General features: G+C 35.4%; 1 protein-coding gene across 2 annotated transcripts in view; it reads left to right on the forward strand.

The window, feature by feature from the left end:
* LOC110020824 (vesicle-associated membrane protein 714) overlaps window positions 1–20,959 on the forward strand; it is a 67,260-nt gene that overhangs the window by 11,365 nt on the left and 34,936 nt on the right. For both annotated transcript variants that reach the window (XM_020719091.1, XM_020719083.1), the window contains exons 2-3: window positions 8,320–8,510; window positions 17,931–18,094. In XM_020719091.1, coding sequence (XP_020574750.1) covers window positions 8,320–8,510; window positions 17,931–18,094 — 355 coding nt within the window. The remainder of the gene's footprint in view (window positions 1–8,319; window positions 8,511–17,930; window positions 18,095–20,959) is intronic.

Consider the following 20,959-nt stretch of genomic DNA (forward strand, 5'->3'; position numbering starts at 1 on the left):
GGGTCAAAACGCGTCGAAATTCAAATTTCACAAAATATTGACCCGCGATCGATCGTACCAAAAGGTTTACTCGAGCATTCGACAAGTAACAGCAGAGGCAATGTGAATTGCGGCGATCGGACACGTCGACTCTCCGAATTGCGAAGCTGGTGCGCGCAGGAGTGCGAATTGTGCAGAAGGCCACCCTAAGGCTCGGGAAGGTCCTATAGGAATCCATTTTGGGTTTCCTCATGTCGGTTTCATCCTTCTAAGTGTTAGAAGTCGATACCGCACACGCGAAACTCCAAAAGAGGACGGAAATAGGTCGAACTAAAAAACGAGGCGGACACCACTTCTAAGGTTCTAAGATAGTCGCAGGAAGACCCCTAAGGCTAGATCCTAACTCCTACGAGAAATACTAGACCTCACAAAAATTGATGTCAACATTATTATTATTATTATTATTATTATTATTAAATATAGTCTATTACAAATAATGTGTTCGTGTTCGGCTTGAAATACATTGTCTTTTTTGTGTTTGGCTAGAAATTGAATCATTAAAATTAATTAGAAAAAATAGATGCAGGGTGTTGGATTCGAGCCTGCACTAATTTTATGCAATAGAGGAAACATAATTATATAATCACACGAGCTTTTATGATTTAAACTTAGATATAAATATATATAATATATTATTATATAAATAATATATATAATTTCTTTATTTCGAGCTAAAATAAGCTGGACACGATCGAGCGAAGGATTATTCGTGTTCGGCTCATTTGTAATGCGAGCTTAATAAATTTTTTTCATGTTCGACTCGTTTATTTACTGAACAATTCGAACAGGAGCTATTTAACGAGCCGAACACAAGCAGTTCAAGAACATTGAGCTTTTTTGAGAGCTCTAATTTAGAGTATTATGCAAAAAAGAATATTATTGAGACTTAAAGATAAATTTATACTATTTTAATTAAGAATGTCATGCTCTATGATTGCTTGTAAAATATAAGTCACTAATAGCCACATGGAGCAGGATAGAAATTAGAATTTCAATATGGGTGTGGAAAAAATAGTATAGATTGATAAATAATTATATTAAAGGGATGGTGGGAGTACCTATTTTGATGATAAGGTAGTGGAGAATATAATTGATTGTTTGGGCATATACATTGAATGATAGAATTGCACCTGTAGGATGAGTAGATAAAATTAGTGTCAAAGGTGTTGGATGAAAAAGAACAAGGCTTGTAGAAAGAATTATGCCAAATATATTTAATTCCTCATGCAACAGTATGGAAATGAATGGCGTTAACTTTTTATAAAGACAACTCCATATACTTTTGACAAGGATAATGACAACAAATGACGTGGGGCTTCCCGCTAGATGCAGACGCGGGGCAGGAAGTCCCGCTACCCTAGCTAGCCGACTGAACCAGATCAATCTGTTAAAGACCGATCCAGGGGAATCCCAGGCCAAGCAGTCCAAGCGAGGTTCTTGACGAGACAAGTGGTCTCCCGTGCCGCTCTCCTCCTTTCTTTTCAGCTTGTTCTTCATTTGAAAGTATTTTAATGGCTAATTTCTGAATATTTCTTGCCTTGCTACTTCTTTCTTTTTTTGTGGGAGTTTCTTTCTTTACTTATTTCCTTTCTTTTTCATGTAATTCTATTTATTTGCTATTTTTAGAGTTTAGGGGGGAGTTTTTACTATTTTTGCTTTCTGAAATCTTGTGTGGAGTCTTTTCTCCCTTTGTGGGCATTATCTGAGGAGATGACAATTCTCCAATTATATCTTACTTCGAGGTGTTGACTGTATCTCCCCTTTTACTTTCCTCTGGACCTTCCCCGCCCTGCCCCTTAGCTGCTTGTCACTCCCATCCTTCCCTAACCCTGCCAGTCCATTTTCCAGCCAAACCAACTTGTTGTCCAGCCCCTCCAAGTATGATGTCCAGCCGTGCAACTTGCTGTTCTGCTGCCAAACCTGCCGCCCAACACTCCATCCTTGCCGCCGCCGCACTGGGACAACAAACCTCCGCTGTTCCTGCCATCTCTGTCTAAATTTCTTGCCGTCACTGCACTGGACAACCAACCCTGTAACTGTTCCTATAGTTTCTCACTCCACCTTTGCTTCCGCCACTCCCGCTAGCCATCCCGATCCGCTTAGCCAACCTCCATTGCTCATGGGATGCACTTTCGAGGTGTTGTTTGTGTCGTTTTATGTGTTGGCGATGTTATCTTCAGTTTGTGTTGTGTTGTAATCCTATTTCCCTATTAATAGAAGTTGATTTGTATATTTCTACCGTTTTTCCTATTAGTTTCGATATCAACAAATCTATCTTAGCATTCTCATTTTCACTATAAGTAGTTATTATCAACTTCTTTTGGCGTATATTTAATAAAACCTAACCTGTCTTATTCTTGTCCTATAAATATCGATGTTCTTTTTTGTCGACTTAATACCATGAGGCACTCCCTTGTCATGCCCTTATTCATATTTCCAATCTTTTATGTGACAAGCCAAGATATATAAATCTATTAAACAGGTTTTAGTCGGTCATCCTATTAGTATTAGTTTATCTCTGTTGAAATTTTAGACCCTACACCATTTTGTTTTGCTAATTTATGCCACTTGTTAATCACCTCAATGCAAACAAACGCTATAGGGTTCGAGATCATCAATGACCTTTACATGGCAGAGGAAGACTTAAAAGACATTTGAGAACAATATCAACAAAACTGACAGGGCGGTACTACTGTGCAGATGGCTACTTATTCTGTCGCAATAAACTATGCATTCAAAGACGCTCTTAGAGAGAAGCAATTGTACATGGGAACCATAATGGAGGCCTCGCAGGCCATTTCGACAGAGAGACTCTCACTCTCGTCAAAGAACACGTCTTCTAGCCTCGACAAACATGGGATGTTGAGCGATATGTTCGACAATGTGGATGTCAACATGGACTTCATACTGGGTCTCCCCAGGACATTGAGGAACAAAGATTCTATAATGATTGTAGTGGACTGATATTAAAAAAATGACACATTTTGTACCTATCAATCAAGAATAAATGAAATCAGACAGAATTAAGAGTTTCTTTGAATTCTGGATTAAATTTCTTACTTTTATTGCTCAAATTCCTTCCTTTTAGCTGAATATTTAGATTAAGAATATATATTATTAAATTACCTAAACTAGATTGTACAGATTATTTTGTAAGTAAAATAGATTGTACAAACTATTATTTATTAGAATGAAAGCAAAGGAAAAAGGATTTTGCCTAATCACTCAAAACATTGACATGGTATCAGAGCAACATCGAATCGTTTCGTTCTGAATCTTTGGTGTCCTCAACGTTGGAATTGATCGTCCATCTTCGACTGCAAATCTATGAGTCTTGTCTAGACTGCTTGTCTGCTTCGTCTGGATAGCTCACATGGACTGGACAGCTTGTCCGCTCGTCTACTCGCCTGGACTGCTTCGTTTGTTTGTTTGGTTCGCTTGACCGGGCAGTTCGGTCTTTTGGATTGCTTCACTTGCTTTGTCTGCTTCACCTGATCGTTTGCTTCGGCTGTTTGACTGATAATTGCTTTGTCTGATCCATCTATTGCGCCTGCTTTGTACATTTCGTCTGCACTTTCTTAGCTTGACTTCGCCTGCACTGTCTTCGTTCTACGAGGTCTGCTCCATTTTCGACTGCTTCATCTGTTCGTCTCCTCGTTTTTCTTCCCTTGGCTTCGTTTGAAGGCAGGACTCACCAAATTCGTTCCTCGTCTTGAATTTTCGATGACTAGGTCCTTGCTTTTTATGGAATGATCCTTCGCCGTTCACGTTGAACAACCTGCTGCCCGAAGTCTCTCCCTTAAGGTTTTCTTATTCAAGCCGAGCACATTAAGTAGAGTCCGAATATTATTGTCCCACCCGAGCCCTTACCCGAGACAATCTTTGTCCTTCATGCACCGCCACAACCACTTGTCCCTATTTACGTGGATTTCGATCAACAACTTTTTTGATAATCAACTTGTGAGTGGCAATTCTATTTATAATGTCTTCTGAAATCTTAAATATCAGTTTTACGAGAAATAATTATGCCGCATGAGAATTTCAGCTCAAGATGTTTTTGAAAGGGAATGAGCTTTGGGGTTATTTTGACGAGTCTTCTCTAGCAACCACAAAGCCGGAAGATTTTGGTCAATGTGAGGCAAAGGTTGCTTGGATTTTTTCCTGGATTTTGGGATCTATTGAGGCTCATATGATGAACTATTTACGATTCTTTGACATGAAATGTGAGAATACGTGAAACACTTCTATAATCAAGATAATACTGTAAGATGCTTTCAATTGGAACTTGATATTAGTAATTATAGTCAAGGTAATCTCTCAATTGAATATTATTATTCAGGCTTTCTAAATTTATGGAGCTACTATTCTGACATTACATATGCTAAGGTGTCAAAGGAGAGCTTAGCTTGTCTTCAAACTATTCATAAAGTGAGTCGCCGTGATCAATTTGTTGATGCAGCTCAGGCCTGAATTTGAAACTGCTCGAGCTGGGTTGCTGACTAGAAATCTGGTTCCTTGTTTGGATGTATGTTTCTGTAAATTAATGCGCAGATAAAAAAGATTGGTGACACAAGCCATTATCAGTACAGCTGGTGGATCATAAAAAATAGTTAATGTTGCATATGCTGCTCGGACCCAAGGGAAGAAAAAAAAAGTGTTACAGTTACAATGAATTTTAATATATTTTCTATAATTACTGCAAGAAAAACGGATATATTATTAAGGAGTGTTCTACACGGCCTTAAAACCGCAAACCACAAGCTCTTATCCGAGTCTCGCAATCCTACTTCGGCATCTACAACTGCCGGCAATAATCAATCTGTTCTCACACCAGATATGGTTCAACAAATGATTCTCTCTGGCTGTTTTGCTTTTGGTCTTCAAGGGAAATGTAAGACTATTTTGTCTATTCCTTCTTTTTGTTTTTTTGATTCCGACGCCACAAATCATTTAATTGACCATCTGATTTATTATATAATCAACGTCTGTATACTGATACTCAACATATTTAGGTTGCTAATAGGAATAATATTTCTATTACGACTCTCGATTATTTGCTCCTCTTTTCAACATGTCTTGATTTCTCATAAGTTATGTATGAACTTACTTTCTGTTGGTCAAATGGTGAATAATAATTGTGACATACACTTTTTTCGTGATGGTTGTATTGTGCAAGATCAGGTGTCGGGGAAGGTGATAGCGAAGGGGCCTAAAGTGGAAAGGTTATTTCCATTGCAACTTTCCATTCCTCAGACTTTGTCATTAGTTTCTTCAGTTGTTGAAAATAAAGCTGACGTGACATAGAAGATTAGGTCATCCAAACAATGTAGTTTTGAATCATTTATTATATAGTGATCTTTTTAGTCATGCAGATAAAAACTTATTAGTGGAATGTTCTTCTTGTAAACTGGACAAAAGTAAAACATTGTTTTTTTCTATTTTGGGCATTCATGCTATTAAATGTTTTGACATTATTCATAGTGATGTTCGGGGAATCACACCGGTTATTTCACATGCTCAGTATAAATATTTTGTGACATTTATTGACGATCACAGTCGATTCACATGGATCTATTTTTTGCATTCCAAAGCAGAAGTGTTTACCGCGTTTTAAACCTTTGTGACATATATTAACACTCAGTTCTTCACTTATACTAAAACCTTACGGATTGACAATGGTGGTGAATACAATTCTCATAAGTTTCAAACATTTCTTCATAGCAGGGGTATTGTCTCACAACGTTCATGTTTCTTATACACCTTGGAGAATTGAGTCGCAGAACGGAAAAATCGTCATCTGTTAGATATGGTGCGCACATTGCTGGTAAAATCTTCTGTTCCAACTAAGTTTTGGGCAGAAGCTTTATCTACTGTTGTTTACATGATTAATCGCTTACCTTATCAATAATTGAAGTTGATTTTCCCTACTATCGAATTTTTGGCAAGCATCCTAATTATCACATGGTACATACTTTCAAATGTGTTTGTTTTGTTCATTTTTCTGCCCCTGAACGTCATAAGTTGGTAGCGCAGTCTGTTCAATGTGCATTTATGGGTTACAGTCTTAATTATAAAGGCTGTGTTATGATTCGATTAATAATCGATGACGTATCTCTCGGGATGTGATTTTCTTCGAACATGAATACTATTTTCAGCATCATCTTTCGACATCATACACTGTTATACTTCCTCACTTTAATGATTCTTCTTTTGCTAAACGATTCTAACATGACCTCATCTACACACGCCCTGATATTATATTTGTTGTGCAACAAATTAGTCAATTTGTGCAAGCACCTACATATCTTCACTTGATTGCAGTTCGACATATTGTTAGGTACTTCTCATCGTGACTTATTCTTTTTTGCAGAGTCTCCTATTCTCATAACAACATATATGATATTGATTGAATTGGTTATTCTGATGCACGTTGATCTATTACTAGCTGGTATATGTTTATCGACAACTCTTTAATTTCTTAGAAAATAAGAAATAAAATCGAGTGTCTAAGTCTTCTACTGAGTATGAAGATCGTGTTATATCCTTGCTTGTTCTGAGATCATTTGGCTTTGGGGTTTGTTGGCTGAGCTTGGTTTTTCTCAACTTGAGTCATACTTCTCTTTATGCAAATAATATTAGTGCTATCCAGATTACTGCTAATCTTTTCTTTCATGAGCGCACGAAACACATTGAAGTAGATTGTCATTCTATTCGAGAAGTCTATGATAATGATATTATTTCTCTTCCTAATATCTCTTATGATCTTCAAACAGCTCATATATTTACTAAGACCCATTTCGCGACAGCGACATCAGTTCATTGTTGACAAATTGATGCTTCTTGATCAGTCAACATCATTTTGAGGAGGATATCAATCAAGAATAAACGAAATCAGGCAGAATTAAGAATTTTCTTCTTTGAATTGCTGGATTAAATTCCTTACTTTTATTGCACAAATCCTTTCCTTTTAGCTGAATATTTAGATTAGGAAAATATATTATTAAGCTACCTAAAATACATTGTATATATTGTTATGTACCTAAAATAGATTTTACAGATTATTATTTGTTGGAATGAAAGCAAAGGAAAAAAGATTCAGCCTATTCACTCAAAACATTGACAGTACCGTCATCGCACGCTAGACGCCTCTCATATCGATGACTCATACTTCAGGGAAATTATCAGATTTATTATAATGATATCATCTAGAAATAGAATTTATTAGTTATCTCATTTTGAATATATGTAGGAAGCACATCCATACAAAGTCTAAAGAGACATGGACTTAATACTAAATCTTGATGATGTGGTCATACTGTGATTGGAACTTTTTTTGTTACTTCATAACCACCGTGAAAGCAGGTCATTCTCCAATATGCTTATATTTAATAAATTTGTCAAGCATTTTTAATCTATGTACATTGCTTATAACTTCCGATCAAATCAATGCTAATGGTATGTAGTTTTTTTCAAATTTGAAACAATAAAAAGTCTATCACTATACTTTCATTGTTAGCTGTATCTTTCCATTAAGTCCTCAGAAAAAAAATCATGTTTATCATTGGTCTTCCTCGCATAAAATTAAGTTGATCTTCCGACATCAGATTGGTTTTTGTTGGTATTTGCTCCATTTCTCTGATGTCGATTTGGTTATATAACTCGTCATTTGATTGCTCCATTGATACGAGTTTTTCTTGCCATTGCAATATATGCATAAAAACTCATTTGAATTTTGTCTGAACCCTTGCATCTAACTAGATATTTTTTGTACATAATATATTGATCATCCAATCTGGGCAAAATTGGCAGTCAGCGATGTTTCTACTTGGGAAATAAATAAATAAACAAACTAGCAAAAACGATGTTTCTATAAATCGTATTCTTCTTTCGCATAAGGTTGCAGGAATCAAACTCCAAACCTCAATTTTGGAGGGAAGTGGCAATATCGCTAGGCCCGCACTAAATGTTACTCGGTCATAGAAACTAGTCCTTATAATTCAGATGGCCTTTCTCAGTCGTTTTATCAAATTGATTTTAACATTTTAGCTCTATTATCTTTTCACGTTTCATGTTTAATGATAGGTTAAAAAACATGTTAACTGAGTTTTATTATTATTTTTTTTTATTTTTTTGGGGGTCAAGTGAAGACTATCTGACATTAATAAATGGTTCTTTTTACAAATAGGACTTTTTGAAATATTTATATATCTTTTCTTATTTGATTAGTTCTCATTGTTGTTGATGTTCTAATTTACAATTTGTTTTATACTCATTCTATAGGGCGAATTCCTTTTGCCTACCTAGAGGACATTCACATGAGATTCATGAAAAATTATGGCAGAGTGGCTCATTCTTCTCTAGCATATGCAATGAACGATGAATTTGCACGAGTTCTACATCACCAAATGGAGTATTTCTCTAGCAATCAGACAGCAGATACCCTTAACCGTCTACGAGGTGAAGTCAGTGAGGCAAGTATTTCTTTTATTGAAATCCAACCTTATTCTGATTGTCTACAGAAAGACACTAATGAAATCTGAAAAGCAACGAATTATATTCTCAAAAAGGTTTTTATATATTTTTGCTTTGTTCATTAAGCGTTGCTGATACATGCATGCTCAGCTTTATTCATTTTATCATTTCACTTTTAATCTTCTTTTGTACAAAAACATCTGATCCAAAATAAACTTAGGATATGTTTGGTGCAACTGCAGCAGAGAAACTGTTTTTTAAAAAGCTGCGGGCTGCGGTGGCTATTGCAATCTTATTTTATTTGTTAAAAGATAAAGTGACTGCCACCACACTTTAACAACTCATTCTATTGCAAAAATTTTTTAAAAATAGCAAGAAAGCAGTTCCTCAAATAGAATTGTGGCGACGGTCTGAAAAGCAAAACAAACAGTAAGTTATCCCAAACAGATCCTTAACCCTAAAATAAGAATGAATTATCTTGTTCTTAAATGTCGGTTCCTGGTGGCACAAGTAAACTCAATAGCGCCACAATTATATCTCAAGATTCTTGGTAGCATATAACAAAACCTCATAATCTGAATAATTCTAATCACATGCAAAGTGATATCTCTATCCGCCGACACAATGCCAACTAAATGGCTTTCAAGGGATGTGTTTTCTTTCAACTCCGGAGGAGAAGGGTGTCTCGTGAGGGGTGAAACCAGCCATCCTTTGAAGGTGGGCTGTTATATAAATAAAATAATTTATAAAAAATAAAAAAATAAAACATTGTTTAAAACTCATGAACAAGCTTGTTAAGATGTTAAATTAAAGCTCAATATTGACTTACATAAAACACAAAATAAATTATAATTAAAAAGTTTAAATCAATAAATAAACATATAAAAAAGCCAACATATAAATAATAAACATATAAAAAGACGATTCCTTATAGGTTTATTATTTATGACGATTTACATACATACAACTCAATTCTTATGTATTTATCCATCTAACACCTATATTTGTTATCTTATCTATGCATGAAAAGTGTATTTCAATATTTTTAAAAAAAATTAAAATAGTGAAATTTTTTATGTGATATGAAAATTTTGGGTGGGATAAAATTAATAATAGAGTTTAGGTGTTAGATATGTAAATACATATGTATGTAAACGGCCCTATTAAATTTTAGGAAGATTTACATACACACTCAATTCTTAATGTATTTACATATATAAAACCTAAACTTCGGTTTTTACATGCATGCCACATTCCTTATGCATGACAAGGTGTATTTAACCTTTTAAAGGTTAGATGTTGATATTTTTGATGTGATATGAAAGATTGGGGTGGTATAAATGTAAAAATTAAAGTATATATGCTAGATATCTAAATACATAAGAATTGGGTGTTATGTATGTAAATGCCCCTAAACTTCAATGTAAAGCTTTCACGCCATTTTTTGCACTCTTTTGTCCTACATATGTATAAAAAAGGGTTATTGTTCCTTAAATAGAATAGCATAGCTGCCAACTCTATAATATAGAGCTCCATGTGACCTTTAAGGTTGAAAATGTGTGAATATTTGTCAGAGAACTTTCTTAGCTTGGCTTGATAAACCTACTGGGCATGGGCTACAGGTAGGTTTTAAGCCAAAGGAGCCGAGTTTGAAGAGGTTCTTTTAGTAGCTAGTTTGGGCAAAAGAGCAGAAGTATTTTGTTAGTTGGGCAAAATTAAAAAAAAAAACCTCTTCCATTATAAAAATTTGGAAAGATGAGGGTGGGCAATTACCCATCTTGGAGTACTCTTGGTTCCGCCCCTGCTCATCATTTTATTCAAAGTCATTAAGTAGGAGATTTTCATCCAGAACAAAAATTTGCATATGTGTAAGTAAATAAATTAGATAATTTAATTGAAAATTTCCTAGATGTTGCACGAGTAGATTAATACAGGGCATTAATACACAAGCAATTACCATCATCACCAATATCTTTCGTCTTAATTTCACAATGTGTAATCTTCTTTATGTTAACTTCCCTCCATTCTAGTTGACTGCTACACATATTGACGCAGGATGCGATCTCCCGTGACACCACACTCCCATGGTATCAGCTACCACAATCATGGGAGTCCAACACTAATTCTTTTTCATTTTGTTTTAATTTTCTCTCCTTTATTTCCAGCAAGTTTTCTTCCTTTACTTTCTTTTCTAGTTCTTTTCCTGTTTTCTTAGTTTCTTATTAGGTTGTTTACTATTAGGAGACTTTTATATATGTGTAGTGGCTTTTTTGGATTTTCAGTTTGGTTTTAGGTATTTTTGAGAGTTATTATTTGGTTTTTTTGCTCTCCAGAATACTTTAACCTCTTTCCTTCACAAATGGTGTGTCTGGAGCTTGCCTAGGCATAGGTGGTGGATCCTCCTCTCTGTTTACACCTCGTCTATTCACCATTTTTTGCTGTTTTCAGCCCTACCGCCATCGACGCCGCTCCCTCTGGTTGTTTACAACATAAACCAACCTTTCTTCCACTCTCTGTTTGCTATACCGTCACTGTTCGCTACGATTATTTATTGTTTCCCACTCACTGTATCAATCCTACATGTCCCTAATGCATCTATCCCACCTTCTATGAACCCTAGCATGATGTCATTTGATATCAGAGCTAGCCATAATTTTGGTTGGAAGAACGAGATACAATGTCGCCAAGGAGAAACCCTCAATTAGGAAATTACCATGGAGGACATGCAACGAGAAATCATTTAGTTGCAATAGAGGCTACTGATTTTGAAAGAAGACAATATGAGGAAGTTACCCATAGCAATAATGGTGACCACCCAGGTTAAGGAGATGAAAACCTTTTCCACCAAGAAATTTCAAGTGATGAAGCTTCGATACATCATCTATACCCGTTGAGTACTAGAGGAGAGGGTGATTTTAGAGTAAGATGGATTTACTAGATTTTGATGGTCGCGTAGATCTGGACGAATTCATCCAGATAATGGAACGAGTTCTCAAATACAAGGAAATCTCACTTGAGAGAAGGGGAGAGCTTGCCACCATTAAGTTGAAGAGCACGTTTTTGTCGTGGGAAAACTTGAAGTGCTTATTCCAGCATGAGGGAGAAGACAAAATCACCATATGGTCCAAGATAAAAAGAAAGATTCAGCGTAAGTACCTACCAATACAGATAAGCTTGTTTTTAAGGCTTCATTACTTACAGAAAAATCTTACAGTAGAAGAATACACTGCTGAGTTTGAGCAATTTATATTGAAGTATGAATTAGTGAAGCCCGAGAAGAACGTGATAGCTTGATATATAAGGGGATTGGGATCGTCTATTGGCAACGTGGGACATTTGCAACCTTAATTTAATTTATCCTGGGATTATTGCTTCCCAACTGACCAGTCTATCAGATATAACCAATAAAGTATGAGGAGCCACAAAAGCAGTTTGAGGATCTAATGCCCTGTGGATTGATTCGCGAGAGCACCAGTCCTTGTGCTGTGTTAACTTTGATCGTGCCCAAAAAGGATGCATTGTGGCGTATGTGAATAAATTTGTGGACAATATCACAATTAAGTACATGTTTCTGATTTCTAGGTTGTACGATTTGCTTCATCAGTTGCATGGAGTCAGTGTCTTCTCCAATATTGATCTGCATGGTGGCTGTCACCATATCAGAATGAGATCAAGGGATGAGTGGAAGCAGTCTGTAAGACATGAGATGGATTGTATTAGTGACAATCATGTCTTTTGGGTTGTCCAATGCCCCAAGTATTTTCATGAGACTGATAAAATAATTTTTATGAGCCTTCACTGAAAAATTTATTATTATGTATTTTGATGACATACTGGTGTACAATAGTTCACATTAGGAGCACTTATAGCATTTGCGATAAATTTTTGAGGTTATTCCGACAGAGCACCTATATGGTCATCCAAAGAAGTGTCACTTTCTTATCAGATATGCTTTTTGGGATACATTGTTTTAGTAATCGATATTGGGATAGATCAAACGAAAATTGAGGCTATTGTAGTCTGTCCAATACCCCATTTGTTTAATAAAGTATGCTAGTTTCAAGGTCTGACTTCTTTTTGACATGAGGTTTATCTTGAATTTCAGCTCTATTACGACACCTTTTACGAAACCTCTCAAGTAAGATCAATTTGTTTGATCATAAAAAAAATATGTTTGACCAAATGATGCTTAGGCTAGTTTTGATGCTCAAAAGAAATTGACTCAAGCCTCTGTTTTTGTATTTCTAGATTTCAATCAAATGTTCAAGGCAAAGTGTGATGCCTCTAATATGAGAATTGGAGTCGTGTTAAGGAGGGCATCCCATTACTTTCTTCAGTGAAAAATTGAATGATGGTAGGAAAAAAGTACTTTACATATGAGAAGGAGTTTTATGCTATCGTGAGAGCCCTTAGTCACAGGAGTTATTATTTGCTTTCATATGAATTTATTCCTTACATTGATCATGAGGCCCTGAGATTCTTGAATAGTAGAATAAATTACAGCCATAGGTGAAATTTATTTTTTCATTTTGTTTTTTACTCAAGCAGAAAGTAGAGGGTCAGAACAAAGTAGCTGTAAACTAAGCCATCATCACTTACTACTCGCTACGATGTAATTTAAGGTCGTTTGTTTTGAAATGCTGAAAGACTTGTATGCAGCTGATGAGGATTTCCAGGATATTTGGGTATGATTCCAGGATAGGCCGTATGAGTAGTACTACAGATCCGACGGATATCTATTCTTCCAGAATAGACTGTGCAGTACTTGGTGTTCACTTAGAGAGATCATTTTATAGGAATGTCGCAGTGGGGGAATGACAATATTTTGGCAGAGATAAGACCCTTAGTAAAAGAGAATTTTTAATAGCCCAGATTGGTACGAGATGTGGAGAGACACTTCACAGTGCATGGTATGTTATTTGGCTAAGAGTCAAGGGCAGAAATCTATTCTGTACACTCCTCTTTCTATTCTTAGAACACCCTGGTTGGATGTGAGCATGTATTTTGTGGTAGGTTTATCCCAGACACATTGGATTAAGGATTCTGTTATGGTTGCAGCAAATCGTTTTTCCAAAATGATGCATTTTATCTCTTGCCATTAGACAATGAAGGTATCACGTATTGCATACTTATACATCGAGGAGGTTGTTCGTCTTCATGGGATACCCAGGAGCATCATTTTGGACATGGATGTGAAATTTCTCAGCCACTTTTGGAGGATTTTATTGGTCAAATTAGGCACAAAGCTTCAGTTTAGCTCAATAGTTTACTCTCAAATAGCTGGGCATATCGAGGTTTTAAACTGCTGTTTAGGGGAACTTCTTAGATGCTTTATGGGAAAGAACATCAGGCAGTGGGATTTGATTCTTCCCCAAGCACAATTTGCCTACAACCGCTCCACTAGTCAGTCCACCGGTCGCAACTTCTTTGAGATTGTATACGGCCAAAATCTTCTTACATCATTGGAGTTAGTCCTGATACTACTTGCTGTTGAGCTTAGCATTGACTCTGAGGAAGTCAAGGACATTCAAACCTTACACGAGTAGGTAAGGAAGAAAATTGGCATCCATAACCCTAGGTATTAGAAACAGGCTAAAGAGTTGAAGAAGCCATGATTTTGAAGGAAGGTGACATGTTATGGGTTAGGCTGAAGAACCGGAACTTCAACTTTTGATCAAATGAAGATGAGTTCAGAATTTTAAGCAATGTTCAAGCTTTTTACTATGTGAAAAGCTGTTTTCTAACTACTTGATTTTCTTTCTTCTTTTATTTAATCCTCCAAGGATTTGTCTTTAATCAATTTGGCATTTCTTGCTCAATGTATGCAAGATTGTGTTTCTCGCTCCAATATTTTATATGAACTTTTGGAAGCCTTAAATTACCATTACAATTACATGAAGTTATATCTGCACGTAAAATATGTATTTGAATTGAGAAGAATACCAAAAAATAAAAAAATGCAAGCAACCCAGAAGGTACTAGCCACCACCCAGACAACAATTTATAGATTAGTATGGTAAGAACAAATACACAGGTGTCCCATCCCACAAGCCCCCTCACTCCTCGCTCCCTTCTTTTTCTCTCTCTTTCCTTCTCTCCCTATAGTTCTTGTTCACGAGCTTATGAAACATCAAGTGGGACTAGATGGCTTAAAGGGAAAATGACTGATTGATTCTTGCAAAACTTTGGTCCAAATTGTGTAAATCTTGTAATGAAGGAAAGTGGTTGCTTATTTTAAGTTCTTAGGACTTATATGTCATTAACGACAAACCTTGATGCAGGACCATATCACCCATGTGGCTCATGTAACAGGTGGTGTATCTTTGTACTAGCTTTTATTTTTGGTATGCTGTATGGCTGTTGCAGCAGGTTTTGGAGATGTAGTAGCAGCTCTTATAACATTATTAGCTCTTGTAGCAGGCGTAGCTTTTTTCTTGTAACATTGATTGGCTTGTGCTGTCGTTGATATAAGTTTTTGTAGCGATTGTATCATTGAAGATTTTTTTTTTGTGCTTATCTTTGTCATTTGTTCCGTAGATCTAGCTATTCATTTCACTAAAAAATATTTTGCTGCTGATTTTGATGTGCACTCATTTGATTACGATGCTACTTTTTATGAGATTTTGATAATTTTCAAAACTTTTAGATATATCTGACGTAATCCTAGGAAATCAGTTTATATAATTATTATTTGAAGAATGTGTAAGCATAACATTAACAACAACAAGCCTTTATCCCACTAAGTGGGGTCTCCAACTTGAATTCTTTTTCTCCCGTCCTAATAAGTGTCCTATCCTCATTTAATTATAATAAATTAAGATCATTTTTTATACAATATACCCAAGTCTTTTTAGGCCTACCTCTGCCTTTCTTAACATAAGTTGAATCCAAAATATTTACTCTCTTAACTGGATCATCAGATGGTCGATGTTTAATATGACCAAACCATCTAAGATGACTTTTTCTAATCTTGTCTATCACTGAAGCTACACCAACCCTGTCACAGATATATTCATTTTGCATTGTCTCTAAGTGTCAAGCCAATCACCCACCTAAGCATTCTCATCTCAGCAACATATAACTTTGTTTTATGCTTCTCTTTTAAAGGCCAACATTCTGCCTATAGAGCGTTGTAGGTCTCACCACCATCTTATAAAATTTTTCTTTCAGTGTAAGCGGTACTTTTCTATCACACAATAGACCTGATGCATTCCTCCACTTCAACCAACCAACTTGAATTCTACTAATAACATCCCCATCTATATCACCATCACTTTGAACAATAGATCTGAGATATCTAAAGCGTTCATACTTTTTAATGACTGATCACTCATAGTTACAACTCTGCCACTAGAGCTACTATTATTAAAATTACAATCCATGTATTCGGTTTTAGATCTACTCAAATGAAGGCTTTTAGACTCCAATGAAGACCTTCAAGACCTTCATAATTCAAGTTTCAAGTTTTTTCTGAACCCTTTCTCGACGAAAAACATACACCAAGGTTCATCCTCCTGTAAATGTCCAGTAAGAGCATTCATAACTAAATCAAAAAGATATGGGCTTAAAACCGATCTCTAATGTAATCCAACCAAAATAGGAAAATACTTGGTCAATGCTCCTTCTGTTCGAACACAAGTAACAACTCTAGTATACATATCTTTAATGACTTGAATATAACAACTTTCTTTTCTAAAACTCTCCAAAAGACTTCTCTTGGGACTTTATCGTAAGCTTTTTCTAAATCAATAAATATCATATGTAGATCCTTCTTATTCTCTCTGTACTTCTCCATCAAATTTCTTAATAAATGTATTGCTTCCATTGTAGACCTGCCCAACACAAATCCAAATTGATTATGAGAAATCTTTTAAAATACGTTTTAACCTATCTTCAATTGTCATCTCCCATAATTTTAAAGTACAACACATCAACGTAATTTCTTTATAATTTGCACACTCTTGTGCATTCCCTTTATTCTTAAGAATGGGGACCAAAATACTCTTCCTTTACTCTCACGCATCTTTTTAGTTTTTAAAACAATATTAAAGAGTTTAGTAAGCCAAGAAACTCCCAAATCTCTTAGATATTTTCACACTTCAATTGGGATATCATCAGGTTCTACTGATTTTCCTACCTTGGTTTTCTTTAAAGCCTCATCAACTTCCTTTTTTTTCTAATGCGACGGTAAAATAAAATCTTTTATTATCATTAACGATATTAAGATCACTAAGGTCGATCACATTTTTAGAAACTTTATTGAAAAGTTTATAAAAATAGTTCATCCACCTATGTTGAATATCTACTTTAAAGAAGAACACTTTTTTATTTTCAGCTTCAATACATTTTACTTGAGTTAAGTCTTTGCTTTTCATTTCTATTTGTTTGGCCAGTCTATAAATAAAATTTTCTCTATGTTCAATCTCTTATGTTTGATTAGACGCATAGTCCTTTGAATGCTATGATTACTCGTTTTCAAAAGAAGTCATCTCCTTATACTGGTTCGTGGCCTAGATTTTTTATGTTTGGTGTTCTTTTGTCTTATTCTATTTTCTTCTAAATACTTCATTATTGATTTCTTGCAAGCGTTCTTCTTTTAGTTAAATATGTTACAACTGGAGTTCTATTTTGTTGTGTGAATCTTCATTAATGTGTGATTTCTGCTGGTTTTAAATGTTTTGTTGATTGTTTGTTATTTAGGCTATCATTAAATTAAGTTTTTGACATAGATTTATAGTATTTTTGGATTTTCATAAGATGAAGGTAAGTTTTTGTTTTACTTTGTGGTGATTGAAATGTTGAATTTCTAAAATTGATTTATATAGTTTCATATATCGTAATATTTTTGTTACATTAGGGACCTTAGGAATTAAGATGCTTTGCATCAAATTTTGTGCACCAAAAGGGTAATTTGTTATTGGAAAAAGTGAAGTGGAAATGTGGTAAACTCCTAACTTCATTGGGGATGAAGCAGATGTTTGTTAATCTAGCAATCAAATTTTATTTTATTGCAAAATTTAGCTTTCCTCGTAACATTGCTTAGCTGTTGCTATACTCAGTGAACAGAAATAGCTATACTCTATGTATGTTTTCTTTTGCACACATCCATTTATGCACAGTACCTTCGCTTATTGCAAAGTAACCAAAAGTTCCTATGAATTCCTATACCATAACATGCCAAATTTTAAGAATACTTGGGCCATTTTTGATTTGTTGGGTGGATTGGCTTTTGTTACTTGGTTTTTGTTGTTCGTATATATGGGAAAAAATCAAGTTGGTCTCTTTTCTTTTTGGTAACCATGGAAGCCTTATTTGTTTGTAAAATATCTGTTAACTTTAGTTTTCAAACATTTCCCCTGATTCCACTTTGGTTTGTTACATGTTTATGGCATGTTAAAAATTGTAAATGGTTTTGCCAGATACATACGGTCATGGTGGATAACATAGAAAAGATAATGGACAGAGGTGACCGTATTGCCCTTCTAGTTGATAAAACAGCTACAATGCAAGATAGCGCATTTCATTTCAAGAAGCAATCTAGGCGCCTTCGTCAAGCCCTGTGGATGAAAAATGCCAAACTTCTGTATGTGGCTTTCCCACTTTACATTATGCCAAGCTTTCCAAAGATCAACTTCATGACATCTGTTTGCAATTTTTTTTTTCTTTTAACTTATTTATGATTCTTTTTCACCAATTATTTGAGTGATGTTTTTGGCTTCTCTATTATTCACTCTCATTTCTTTCTGTGTAGGCATAAGGTTCGGTTTTTTTAAATAGAGTGAATTCTATCATGAGGGAGTTTAGCCTTTGCTGGTAAAATGCAGTGCCTTTATTGCTTATAGGTTGGGTTAAGGCTTGGAACAACGAAGCAGCTGTGCCATTGTTATTGGAACATGGACATTGATGTGCTATATAGGAGCATGACTAGGTGGGGTGGGTGGTAGAGGTATATGAGAAGTTTTTTTTTTTTTTTGGGTGCAAAAATATAGATAAATTAGTAAGTGATGAGTTGAGCTAACTTGGCTCAAGTGGTTATCTAAATTATATTGGGAAGCATAAACTCTTAAATATCTGAAATGTTTTTGTTCGATACGAGTCAAATATATACAAGTTTCCAACACACCTTTTATCATTATATATGCTTAAAAATGTCTCGAAGGAAAAATGCTTGAAAACATTCATGACATGGTACAATGTCCCAAATATAAGTTTAATACTATTGAGTTTTACCCTAACACTATGAATATAAAATTGGATTTTTGGAATAAATTTTTTAGGTCAACCAACATGCTTATTCAAGATTTGGTATTTTGCCATTTTAAAGCTTGATTGTTGTTATTTAAAGGAGTAATGCAATGCATTATAAGCAAATTCTATTCTACTTTTTACCTTAACATGGATTGCATATTTTTTATCTTGTTGGGCATTCAATATTTTTTGTTTAGTAGCTAATGAAGGCTAACGTAAGTTTGTTTATAGATACTTAAATTATGTATAATGTGTGTTATGTTTGATGTTTGTTTTTTCAGGGATTTTTTTTTAAATGCATAATTTTCAATTAATATGAGCGTATGAATTAGATATCTTGCCCTTTACTTGATATGGGATTATCATGGATTTACGGTTACAAATGCAATCTATGATGATATGCGCCGTGAAACATACAAAAATACAATTTGCATGTTGGCAACTCAATAACTTTAGCAAAAAGTAGTCACTTTTTAATGTAAAATCGGTAAGCATACTTCTTTCATTTCAAATCATTATTTATTAATCATATAAGTTTGAAATATCACAAGAAAAATAATAAAAAAATATATAAAATTTCAGCAGTGATCATGGAAATGTGAATCATATTATACTTTTCACTAAAGCTCAATCACACACACAAGCAACTAAATAAATTAAAAACATGAATAATAATAATAATCATCTAAATAATAAAATTAGGTTCACATCACTATCAGGAGATAGCTTGACGTCGGGCTCTCAGATGTGGGAAATGCGAACGTGGGGCTCTCACACATGGGACTCCAAGGTTTGCTGAACCCGGTTCCCGAAAGGCCCGGTCCAACGGGGGCGACCGACCGCCCAATTTATCGAGCGGGATTCACAACTCCCGTTCCTACCGCTACTCCCTTTTCCTATTCTGATTCTTGCCTTCTTGGTTACCACCAGTCCCTCCCTGCCTTTTCTGTTTGCCACCCAAAGGGGAAGGCGTAACCTTCCTATCTTAGCTTATATATGTGTTGTTTTACTTGCTTAGTGTTAGTTTTTGATTATTCCAGATTTAAGTTTGCTGCCTTTGAGGCGTTTCTTCCTTCCAAGGGCTGTATCTGACGGCGAGGAGGTGCTTCAGCTATAACCCGTCTAAGATGGTGACCGTCTCCAAGAATATGCTCCGGCTGTAGCTCAACCTCGCCGAGATATTTATCCTTCCAATTTCTCCCAGCAGCTATGTGAATGAAGGTGGTAAGTATGATAGAAGTGGTCATTATGTGTCCATTCTGAGGCCACCCTGTTCACCTAAAAATAGCACTTCTGTGCAAAGAAGTTGTGATTCAACTTCTTGGAAAAATAGATATATTTGATGCCAAAAGTTAAGAACTTTGATGGTGGCAATTTTGGAATTCATGGTATACTGATTCATTTAGCCTTAGGTTGATGCTGATTTTTCATATGAATGATTTTGATGCTATTAATTGGAAGTTTTGATTTGGGCTGATTTAATTTTTGTACGAGAACTTGCCATTTATTGCCAATATTTTTTCAGTATCATAGGTTGTGGTTGTTTTGGCGGGGCATTATTTTCTGTTAATACGATAAGAGCTTCCTAAACTTGTTATTGATGCCCATTTTCTAAGGGACCTTGATATTATGGTTTTGAAGGACATTAAATTGTTTCACATGGGTTCTTATAGCATTTTTTCTGCCCCATGTTCCACCAAATTGAGCTTTTCATTTTCTTGAAAGCTAACTGCATAGAGCATTTCCACAGCCGCAAGATTTTAGTCTAAAATGATTAGTTTTATGTGATAGTTGGTAGGAACCTAGGAATGGACCACAGAGGCTATGTTTTGACCTCCTTTATTTAAAGCTAACTGCACAAAGCAATTCTTCACTAGCAAGTTTTTAGCCTATATTAAGTAGCGTGATAAGAGAGTTGTTGGGAATCAGTCATAAAAATGCTAAGTTTGTCCTGGAGGCAGAGAAGTGTTATCGCAGCAGAACCATTAACTGCCTGCTAAATCCATGCTGGTGCAGGAAACATGAGCACTAGCGAGATAAGCGTGCAAGTTTAACAATGTGTTCGAGGGCAGTTCTCAGGAAGTGAAATGGAAGTCTTTTTTGCAGCTTGTGGGATTGGCGCAGAGCTGCTTGCCATTTCCTCTGGGGCAATAGTGGCATATGACTATATGCGCTTGGTGCTGACTGCTGAATTGCAAAA

The sequence above is a fragment of the Phalaenopsis equestris genome, unplaced genomic scaffold (genome assembly GCF_001263595.1).
Source record: "Phalaenopsis equestris unplaced genomic scaffold, ASM126359v1 Scaffold000002, whole genome shotgun sequence".
Taxonomy (NCBI): domain Eukaryota; kingdom Viridiplantae; phylum Streptophyta; class Magnoliopsida; order Asparagales; family Orchidaceae; genus Phalaenopsis; species Phalaenopsis equestris.